At 50.3% G+C, this 11,371-nt stretch overlaps 1 protein-coding gene across 2 annotated transcripts in view; it reads left to right on the forward strand.

Moving 5' to 3' along the window:
- The window catches only part of LOC138251872 (long-chain-fatty-acid--CoA ligase ACSBG2-like), a 327,149-nt gene extending 316,206 nt beyond the window's left edge, over positions 1-10,943 (forward strand). For both annotated transcript variants that reach the window (XM_069205686.1, XM_069205687.1), the window contains one exon: positions 10,595-10,943. In XM_069205686.1, the coding sequence (XP_069061787.1) occupies positions 10,595-10,740 (146 nt within the window). In that variant the 3' untranslated portion in view covers positions 10,741-10,943. The remainder of the gene's footprint in view (positions 1-10,594) is intronic.
- The last annotated feature ends 428 nt before the right edge of the window (positions 10,944-11,371 follow it).

Genomic DNA, 11,371 nt, shown 5'->3' on the forward strand with positions numbered 1-11,371 from the left:
ACTGGTGCATTCTGAGTCCGTGGTGTGGCCCTCCATGGCCATGTGGGATGCAGCTCCCTCGTGCTCCGATGCCACTGTACCTCCGCCTGATGATGCTGATGCACAAAAGAACAGGGAGAGCACAAAAAGTGGGGGGAAAGACAGAAGAAGAACAGGTTGAGTGCATGGCATACCGCTACCGTTGGCGGACAAGACAGACACAGCAGCCCCCTGCATTACGCCGTGCTCCTGGCCTCAGCATATGCAATTCCTGGGATATGGCCTACATCGCTATGGTGGACATCTGCACACATGGATGCCACAGGGGCAACTATACCTGTACATGGCACTGTACTGAGGTGGGGTAGAGTGCCACATGGGCTGCATTACAGAGGGGCCTAGTCCACGCATTTTTGGCTGGCCTAGGTACACCCACAGCCCTCCTCCCCACCCAGACCCCTCTACTGCACGCAAAGTCCGCAGAATGAGGTTGTACTCACCCCCTTGTGTCTGCTGTGATGCCCTCAAGCGCCCATCCAACTCCGGGTAGGCCACCGCCAGGATCCGGAACATCAGGGGGGTCATAGTGCAACGGGCACTCCTCCCACGTTGGGAGGCCATCCCCAGCTGATCCTCCGCCGTCTTCTTGCTGCAACGGCGAATGTCCTCCCATCTTTTACGGCAGTGGGTGCCCCGTCTCTGGTGGGCCCCCAGGGTCCGGACGTCCTTGGCGATGGCACGCCAAATGTCCCTCTTCTGGTGGGCGCTGACCTACATGACATGCACAAGGGAAGAAGAGAAGTCATTACCAACTGCACCGTTGATGTGAGTGGCCCCCCTCCCTACTCTAGCCATGTGGCCCATTCATTGACATGCATTAATGTTCCCTGAACTCTGCACCTTTCCCTCTTCCACCCAGCCCTCTCCACCCAGGCCTAGCCCATACAACGTGCTCCCTGTGTACTAACCTGTTGGTCTGGAGAACCGTAGAATAGCGTGTACTGGGGGAGGACCCCGTCTAAAAGTTTCTCCAACTCCTGAGCAGTGAAGGCAGGGGCCATTTCCCCAGACGCAGCAGCCATCGTCGCTTCCAGACCGAGGTCACAGCAGCACTTGCAGTGTAGGTCCTCTCCTGTCGAAGGTCAGGTATCTAGTGATTGAACAGATAGAAAATGGCGGTGACGTCCGCGGCGGTGACGCCCGCGGCAGTGCGTATCATCACCGCCGGCGCACCTGTTCATTGGCTCCTGGGACCCATAGGGTCCTATGTAAACCAATGCAGCATTGCTCCGCGGTCTACGACCGCCTACCGCGACGGTGTGCAATGCCAGCGCAGTTACCCCACAATCCCATTGTCCCAGTGTAGAGGTCAGGCAGCCGCCATTTCCGGGGACCACATGGCTTCATTTAATTCTGCGTCACACATAGCTAGGCCTACACTCAACACACATACAGGAAGGGTTTTGTGTGTGGTGTTGTGTTCTGTGTAACTGTGGGTACATACCTGGATGAAAATTGACTTTATCGTCGCTCTTGTCCTTCGTAGGCGCTGTCAGCTGGGACATGTGAGAAGATGGCGGAATCCTCCGGTGTACCGACCGCTGGTGGACCTGTTGACAATGGAAGAGTGACATGTCATCGTCACCTACAGGTTTGACCGTGCCACAATCCAGGAACTATGTACCCAGTGGGAGCCAGACCTGATGTCACCAATCCGCCATCCCACAGGAATCCCCCCTGACGTGCAGGTGCTGTCAGTGCTCCATTTCCTTGCAAGTGGCTCTTTTCAGACAACAGTGGCCATGGCATCAGGGATGTCCCAGCCTATGTTTTCCATTGTCTTGTCCAGAGTGTTGTCTGCCCTGCTGAAACACGTAAGGAGATACATCATTTTCCCTGAGGTGGAGGATTTGCCTACAGTTAAAGGTGACTTCTATGCCCTTGGACATATTCCCAATGTCATAGGTGCCATTGATGGGACCCATGTAGCTCTGGTCCCCCCCCACAGGAGTGAACAGGTGTACAGAAACAGGAAGAGTTATCATTCTATGAATGTACAGATAGTCTGTTTGGCAGACCAGTACATCTCCCAGGTTAATGCTATGTTCCCTGGCTCTGTGCATGACGCCTACATCCTGCGGAATAGAAGCATTCCTGATATGATGGGTCAACTCAAGAGGCACTGTGTATGGCTATTAGGGGACTCTGGTTACCCCAACCTTTCCTGGCTACTGACCCCAGTGAGGAATCCCAGGACCAGGGCAGAGGAACGCTACAATGAGGCCCATGGGCAGACTAGGAGGGTGATCGAACGCACCTTCGGCCTCCTTAAAGCCAGGTTCAGGTGCCTCCATATGACAGGTGCTTCCCTATTCTACTCACCGAGGAAGGTGTGCCAGATCATCATCGCCTGCTCGATGCTTCATAATTTGGCTTTACGACGCCAGGTGCCTTTCCTGCAGGAGGATGGTCCAGATGACGGTGTTGCGGCGGCTGTGGAGCCTGTGGAGCCTGGGGACAGTGATGAGGAGGAAGCTGATGAAGAAGACAACGACAACAGGGAGTCCGTCATACAGCAATATTTCCAGTGACACACAGGTGAGAAAATTTTCAGATTTTACATTACATTCACTGTCACACGTCTTCCTCTATCCTGTGTGTAATTACTTGGGATTATTTGGTAATTGAGTTGTTTCTTTCCATTACGGTTTCGCAGGTGTGGTTACCAACGTGTGTCATCTACTGTCCCTCAGGGTCTGATGTCCTTCAGCACCCCTACGATGGTGCCCAGGGCGGAGCTGATGGTCCTGAGCTCCTCCCTGAACCCCTAATACTGGTCCTCCTGCAGGCGCTGGGTCTCCTGAAACTTGACCAGGACCGTGGCCATCGTCTCCTGGGAGTGGTGGTATGCTCCCATGATGGAGGTGAGGGCCTCGTGGAGAGTGGGTTCCCTTGGCCTGTCCGCCCAGTTTCCCTGTGTTCCTGTGCCTCCGTCCCGTGGACCGTGTGCCCACTACCACTGCCCCCAGGTCCCTGTTGTTGTTGGGGTGGTGGGTTAGCCTGGGTTCCCTGTAGTGGTGGACACACCGCTGATTGACCTGTCCTGGGTAAGGAGGTTTGGGCCCGCTGGGTGGGTGCTGTGCTGGTGTTACCAGAGGGTGGAAGGTCAGTGTTGGGCTGTGCCTGTGCGAGGGGAACCGACTGTCCTGAGGCCCACGATGGTCCGGGCTGGTCATCAGGCTCCAGTAGGGCAGAGCTGCCATCGTCACTGTGGGCCTCTTCTGGGGGTGGAGTGGTGTTGTCTGGAAGCTCTGGTGTGGTGACGGTCCTTCGTGTTCCTGCAGGGGCATAAGAGCATGATTATTGCATGTGTGTGTGTCATGGTGTGCAATGGGTGGGTGACCGTGTACCCCAGTGCTAGCATTCCTGTGTGGGGGCTTGTGTGATGATGGTTAAGGGGTTTGTTCTGGGTATGTGCAGTGGGCATGCTTAGGTGATAGGTGTCCATGCTTCGTTGTGTCATGCCGGGCTTGGTGTTGGGATGTGTAGTTTGTGTTATTAGTACATTAGTGAGGATTTGGGGTGATAGGGGAGGGTGTGAGGGTGGGGGTGTGTGATAACATGCAGGTAGGGTGGGGGATATGTTAGTTAAGATTTGACTTACCAGTGTCCCATCCTCCACTGACTCCTCCGAGGCCCTCTGGATGCATGATGGTCAAGACTTGCTCCTCCCATGTTGTTAGTTGTGGGGGAGGAGGTGGGGGTCCGCCACCAGTCCGCTGAACCACGATGTTGTGCCTTGAGACCGTTGAACGCACCTTCCCCCGTAGGTCGTTCCACCTCTTCCTGATGTCCTCCCTATTTCTTGGGTGCTGTCCCACAGCGTTGACCCTGTCCACTATTCTTCACCATAGCTCCATCTTCCTGGCTATTGATGTGTGCTGTACCTGTGAGCCAAATAGCTGGGGCTCTACCCAGACAATTTTCTCCACCATGACCCGGAGCTTCTCCTCGGAAAAGCAGGGGTGTCTTTGGCGTGCCATGGGGTGGTGTGTGTGATGTGTGGGGTGGTGTGCGTGTTGATGTGTGTGGTGATGTGTCGTGGTGTGTGGTGTTTTGTGCGTGGATGTTGTGTTGGTGATGGTGTTGTGTGCCTCTGCGTGGTGGGATTGTCTGATCTGTGATGTGTCTCCGGCCTTCGTGATAGATTTTTGGTCGTAGGGGTTTGTGGGTGATGTGGGTGTGTGTTTTATATTGCGTTGGGTGTGTGGGAGTGTTGTTTGTATGTGTGTCAGGTGTGTATTTCGAATTGTCCAATGTGGCGGTGTTTTGGAGATGTGTGAGTATTTTGAGCGCGGCGGTGTGTACCGCCAATCGAATACCGCGGTTGAAAGACCGCCGCATGGATTCGTGGGTCGTAATAGCATGGGCGTGTTTCTGTTGGCGTGGAGGTGGAGGTTTTGTTTTTGCCAGTTTATCACTGACCTTTGGTGTGGCGGACTTGTGTGGGTGTCTGAATTTCGGCGGTTTCCGAGATGTGTGTCATAATAGCTGTGACTGAATTCCGTGGCCGCGGCAGTGTTTTGGCGGTCTTCTGCACGGCGGTAAGCGCCGTTTACCACCAATGTTGTAATGACCCCTATAGTATGGACGATGTGTGCATGGGTGTCATGAATCCCCCGCTTTAGCGTTCTTTGTGGGTATCTTCTGTATGCATCCCAGTAGAAAAAAGTTAATCAAATACCCATATAAAGGAATACAGCTCAATAGAAGAGCTTGCAGGGGCAAGGAAGAATTAAAGATGAGTAAATAGAAAAGAGAATGAAGGGTGGAAGAAAGGAAGCGTAGATAGATAACTGGGTGAATAAGTGAGCTGATGAGTGATTAGGTAGATGTGTGAGTGATTGAAAGGCTGAGTGAATTAACAGGCAGATGGACAGTTAAAAGGATGGCAGAATAATGGGATGGATGGATGGATGGACAGTTGAAAGAATGGCAGTAAAGAGATGGATGGGTGAATGAGTGGGTGAAAGGATGAGTGAATTGGTTGTAGAGTAGATGGATGGATGAATAGATGGCAGAGTGGATGGGTTGTCGTGCAGGTTCTCATTATCCTGATGAGGCTACTGGATTTGGGCAGCAAAATCGCATAGATTGTGGGGTACTTAGTACAAGTCCACACCATGTGACACCTGTCGGCCTAATCCGGGTTTTCCGGCTTACTAGCAGCACCTCATTTCTGCCTAAGAACAGGGATGATTGTGGCAACTGGGCGCATGACAAGAAAGACTCCTCAGGGGAATCGTGGTCGATCAGATCTCACCCCTTTCTGTCAGTTAAGTTAGTCTCACACAGTCAAAGATAACAGAGGCAGAATGTAGTTCAATAAGGATTTATTGAAGTAACTGCACCTTAGATAAAATGGCATATATTGCAATAACTAGGATGATAAAACACACTAAAAGCTAAAGGGTTAAAAAGAAGTGTGAAACACAAAAACATTCCCACCATACTGTCACTAAGAGTGATATATACATCTTTCGGTGACAAGGAGTGTGGAACACAAAAACAGTCCCACCATACTGTTATTAAGAGTGATATATATATATATATATATATATATATAAATATATATCTTTCCTACCTAAGCAATAGTAGAGCACAGCATAATAAACCTAATCCGCCTTTCAGGTTTCTCCCCTGGGAAAACATCATCCCCTATACCTGAGCAAGGAAGGCTGTAGTCTAGAGAGACACCGTCCCCATTTAGGCCAGGGATTCGGTAGTCTAAGCAGGCTGCTGTAGCGAAGACAATCAGCAATCAGCATACAGTCGTGGTCATCTGGCTGGAATCTCCCTCTAACGTGTAGGGGACAAAGGACTGTTTTTATAATAAAACAGTTGACATTCTAAGAAAGGTTCCCCACATAGGAATATGTGTGTTTCTGTGAATGTTGGAGACACAGTGTATCACTTTTGCCGGCAACCTTATCTGACTGCAGCCTTGAGGAAAGCACAAAGTGAAAAGAACTTAATGCTTTCCTAGGCGATAGAACAACTAGATGGAGAAATTAAAACAATATCGCAAATGGGGCTAATGCTAGAAAAATAAAGTGATGCTGAATAAAATGTAACTGGGATAAAGTGCGCAATAGCAGGCCTAGTTTGCTAAAATAACGTGTCTAAAATATGGCTAAAGTAGCTATACAACAGGGCGGATGGGTAGATGGCAAAGTGGATAGATTGATCATGGATGGCAGGATGGTTAGATGGATGGATGAATGGCAGGCAGAATAGATTGATGGATGGATGGAAAAGTGGTTGCATGGATGAATGGATGGCAGAGTGATTACGTGGATGGATGGTGAATGATTGAATGATGGATGATAGCATGAATGGATGACAGAATGTAAAGATGAAATAGTGGATATCAGGGGGTGGATAAAAGGGGCAAAAGGATAAATAGATAGATGTTCGGACAGAAGAGACAAGGGAGCTCTTATAGGGAGGGTGAGGCTCAACTGCTTTGCTTCCTTGGTTCCATCAGAGCTTTACTTCCAAGTGGGGAGTATTTTAATTTTCTAGCTACTCCCTTGGATGTATATCAGTGCAGTCTGCTTGGGCTTCTCAGTGCCAGCTGAAGAGCTTAGGAGTGGAAGCCAGTGACATGAAATAAATTGACATGTAACTAAGCAGCGCTGTTACAAACAATTTTTTTGACCTAGGTGGGGACAACAGCGCTGAACCAGCACATGAAAAAATGCCTATGTCAGGCTTCATCTACAAAAGGACTGGGGGCGTTATTAGAATTATTCCGGTAAACTCCGCTTCATCGGCAGTGGGCAGAGTTTGTCAAGCTTTGCGCTCCAAACAGAGCGCAAAGTGGCAAAAACTCTGGGAACTCCTCTGGCGGAGCGGGGTTTACCGCACACCCCTATATACTAATATCTAGCACATGTATTCACAACGTTAACATTAACCAGATGTAGGAGGCTGGCCTGGCTTACAGTGGGTACTGGATGGTACTTACACCTTGTGCCAGGTCCAGTTCTCCCTTATTAGTGTAGAAGAGGTGTTTCTAGCAGCTTAGGCTGATAGAGGTAGCTATAGCAGAGCAGCTTAGGCTGAACTAGGAGACATGCAAAGCTCCTACTATACCACTTATATCATATAGCACTATATAATAAGAAAACACAATACTCAGAGTTACTAAAAATAAAGGTACTTTATTTTAGTGACAATATGTCAAAAGTATATCAGAGGATATACTCCCTTAGGAGGTAAGTAAAATACACAAAATATATACACAGACCAAAATCAGGTAAGTAATGCAAAATAGAGCAAACCATGTAGGACACAATAGAATGCAATAGGAGACAATAGGCCTAGGGGCAACACAAACCATGTACTCCAAAAGTGGAATGCGAACCACGGATGGACCCCAGGCCTAGTGTAGTGTGTAGAGGGTTGCTGGGAGTGTAAGAAAACACTAAGGGTGTCCAAGATACCCCACCCCAAGTCCCTGAAAAGTAGCAGTAAAGTTACCCTACTACCCCAGAAAGACAGTAAAGTCGAAATAGGGGATTCTGCAAACACAACAACTGACTGCAGTGCACTGAAGACAGATTCCTGGACCTGAGGACCTGTAAAAGAAGGGGACCAAGTCCAACAGTCACAAAAGTGTCCAGGGGGGCAGGAGCCCACTAAACCCCAGATGAAAGTGCAAAAGGGCTACCTCCAGGTGGAAGAAGCTGAAGATTCTGCAACAATGGAAGGTTCCAGGAACTTCTCCTTTGGTCATAAGATGTCCCACGAAGTGCTGGGGGATGCAGAGTTATTTCCACGCAGAAAGACCGCAAACAAGCCTTGATAGCTGCAAGAGTCACGGTTGAAGGTTTTGGATGCTGCCAGGGCCCAGGAAGGACCAGGAGGTCGCCCCTTGGAGCACTCAGCAACACGGAGAGCCCATGCAGAAGCAGGCAGCACCCGCAGAAGTACCTGAACAGGTGCTTAGAAGATCTGAGGATGACAGTCGACTCAGAACAACAAAAGAGGGTCCCACGACGTCGGAGTCCAACTCAGTGAGTTGAGCACTGCAGGAAGGGGTGCTGGGGACCTGGGCTAGGCTGTGCACAAAGGAATCCTTGCAAGAGTGCACAGAAGTCCTATCAGCTGCAGATCACACAGTACACAGGATTGTCGTCTGGCATGGGGAGGCAAGGACTTAGCTCCACCAAACTTGGACTGAAGGACCACTGGAAAGTGGGAGTCTCTTGGATCCAGCTCCTGTGTTCCAGGGACCACGCTCGTCGAGATAAAAGGGGACCCAGAGGACTGATGATGCAGAAGTTTGGTGCCTGCGTTAGCAGGGGGAAGACTCCGTCAACCCACAGGAGATTTCTTCAGGATTTCCAGTGCAGGGTGAAGGCAGACAGCCCTCAGAGCATGCACCACCAGGAAGCAGTCGAGAAAGCTGGCAGGATTAGGCGCTACAATGTTGCTGGTAGTCTTCTTGCTACTTTGTTGCGGTTATGCATGCGTCCTGGAGCAGTCAGTGGTCGATCCTTGGCAGAAGTCGAAGGAAGAAGTGTAGAGGAACTCTGGAGAGCTCTTGCATTCAGAATCTGAGGAGAAACCCACAGGAGAGACCCTAAATAGCCCTCAGAGGAGGATTGGCTACTGTGAGACGTAAGCACCTATGAGGAGGGGTATCTGACGTCACCTGCTGGCACTGGCCACTCAGAGCTGTCCATTGTGCCCCCACACCTCTCCATTCAAGATGGAAGAGGTCTGGGACACACTGGAGGAGCTCTGGGCTGGTCAGGTGAGTGGTCACTCCCGTTTCCTTTGTCCAGTTTCGCGCCAGAGCAGGGCTGAGGGGATCCCTGAACCGGTGTAGACTGGCTTATGCAAGGAGGGCACCATCTGTGCCCTTCAAAGCATTTCCAGAGGCTGGGGGAGGCTACGCCTCCCCAGCCCTTCACACCCATTTCCAAAGGGAGAGGGTGTAACACCCTGCTCTCACAGGAAATTCTTTGTTCTGCCGTCCTGGTACTGGGCTGCCCAGGCCCCAGGAGGGCAGAAACCTGTCTGTGGGTTGGTATCAGCTGCAGCTGCCAGGAAAACCCCAGAGAGCTAGTTTGGCAGTACCCGGGGTCCATGCTGGAGACCCGGGGATGCATGGAATTGTCCCCCCAATACCAGAATGGTATTGGGGTGACAATTCCATGATCCTAGACATGTTATATGGCCATGTTCGGAGTTACCACTGTAAGGCTACATATAGGTATTGACCTATATGTAGTGCACCCGTGTAATGGTGTCCCCGCACTCACAAAGTTTGGGGAAATTGCCGTGAACGATGTGGAGGCACCTTGGCTAGTGCCAGGGTGCCCTCACACTTAGTAACTTTGCACCTAACCTTTACCAGGTGAGGGTTAGACATATCGGTGACTTATAAGTTACTTAAGTGCAGTGAAAATGGCTGTGAAATAACGTGGATGTTATTTCACTCAGGCTGCAGTGGCAGGCCTGTGTAAGAATTGCCTGAGCTCCCAATGGGTGGCAAAATAAATGCTGCAGCCCATAGGGATCTCCTGGAACCCCAATTCTCTGGGTACCTAGGTACCATATACTAGGGAATTATAAGGGTGTTCGAGTGTGCCAATGAGAATTGGTCAAATTAGTCACTAGCCTGCAGTGACAATTTTAAAAGCAGAGATAGCATAAACACTGAGGTTCTGGTTAGCAGAGCCTCAGTGATACAGTTAGGCACCACACAAGGAACACATACAGGGCATACTTTATGAGCACTGGGGTCCTGGCTAGCAGGATCCCAGTGACACAGGCAAAAACAAACATACAGATGAGTAAAAATGGGGGTAACATGCCAGGCAAGATGGTACTTTCCTACACCAGAGTTTTAAGTTTACAGAAAAGAATTTAGAAGACTAAGGGGGTCATTAAGACCCTGGCCCACGAACGACTGAAGCACCGCCAACAGGCTGGCGGTGCTTCATAGCCCATTCTGACCACAGCGGTAAAGCCGCGGTCAGAAAAGGGGATCCGGCGGTTTCCCGCCGGATTTCCCCTGGCTGGGCTAAACCTCCATGGCGGCGCTGCTTGCCGCCATTGGGATTCCGACCCCCTTCCCGCCAGCCTGTTTCGGGCGGTTTTTACCGCCAGGAACAGGATGGCGGGAACGGGTGTCGTGGGGCCCCTGGCATGGGCAGTGCAGGGGCCCCCTAACAGGGCCCCAGCATGATTTTCACTGTCTGCATAGCAGACAGTGAAAATCGCGACGGGTGCAACTGCACCCGTCGCACACCTGCAACACCGCCGGCTCCATTCGGACCCGGCTTCAGTGTTGCAGGCCCTTTCCCGCTGGGCCGGCGGGCGCTCCCTTGGCGGGCGCCCGCCGGCCCAGCGGGAAAGTCAGAATGGCCCCCCGCGGTCTTTTGACCGCAGAGCGGCCAATTGGCGGTTCCCGCTCGGAATGATCCCCTAAATTTGAGACTGTTACAGATTTTTGAAAGGTTGTATTTTTACTTTTGAAATCCTTTGCCTTTCCTATCCCTCCTTCAATGACTTTCCCATTCTCTTCCTCCATATTCAGGTCCCACAATGAAAATGAAGCGCAGTGTCATCTTAAAAAAGTACGACAAGATCATTGATGAGTTCTACAAGGTGGAAAACTCCCTCCAGGGCAAGACTCAAAGATCTTTAGCCGAAAAAAATGAAGATTTTAAAAGTAAGCTGTGAACTTCCAGACTCAAAAGGCACATCTGGTGAAGGTCATCTCAGTTGGCCAACCAGATATCAAATGATGGTGCAGACACTGGAATTCTTTGGTGATGCAGGAGTGGGTAAAGAGAACTGGACATTTTTCACATGGTGGCCCCCTGAGTCAAGGATTATATTCAGTGTAGCCATTTATGTGTCTGCTGAATAAAGTTTGAAATCAGCACCTTTGTGGTTGCAGTTCAAGCATGACTGGGCATTCTGCAATGGGACGTGTGCATGATTCCCCCAACTCGTCTTCCAATCTGGGCCTACATTTTCCTCATTGTCCTTGTTTTTGGATTTTTATTTAATCTTCAGTTTGACACTCTTGGTCTGCTTTCCAAATCGCAGAAATGTCTTTTCCACAGGATAATACCCTTGTGTTCAGATAGGTTAAAGGACTTTTTGTGTGGGAAAGGGTTATAGTGAAGAAGAGCACAAGGAAGGATTAGGGCAAGAAAAGTAGAATTATGGGGAACTCTGTTTTGAGTGTGTTGAGCTTGAGGTGGTGTGTTGTCTACTTACTAATAAATTGAGCAGCATTTTCAGTGTTGTTAAAGTAAATGTTCCAATAGCGTGAAGTGTCATCAGCGTAAACTTGGTATGTCAT

Source organism: Pleurodeles waltl, chromosome 1_2, assembly GCF_031143425.1.
Source record: "Pleurodeles waltl isolate 20211129_DDA chromosome 1_2, aPleWal1.hap1.20221129, whole genome shotgun sequence".
NCBI lineage: Eukaryota > Metazoa > Chordata > Amphibia > Caudata > Salamandridae > Pleurodeles > Pleurodeles waltl.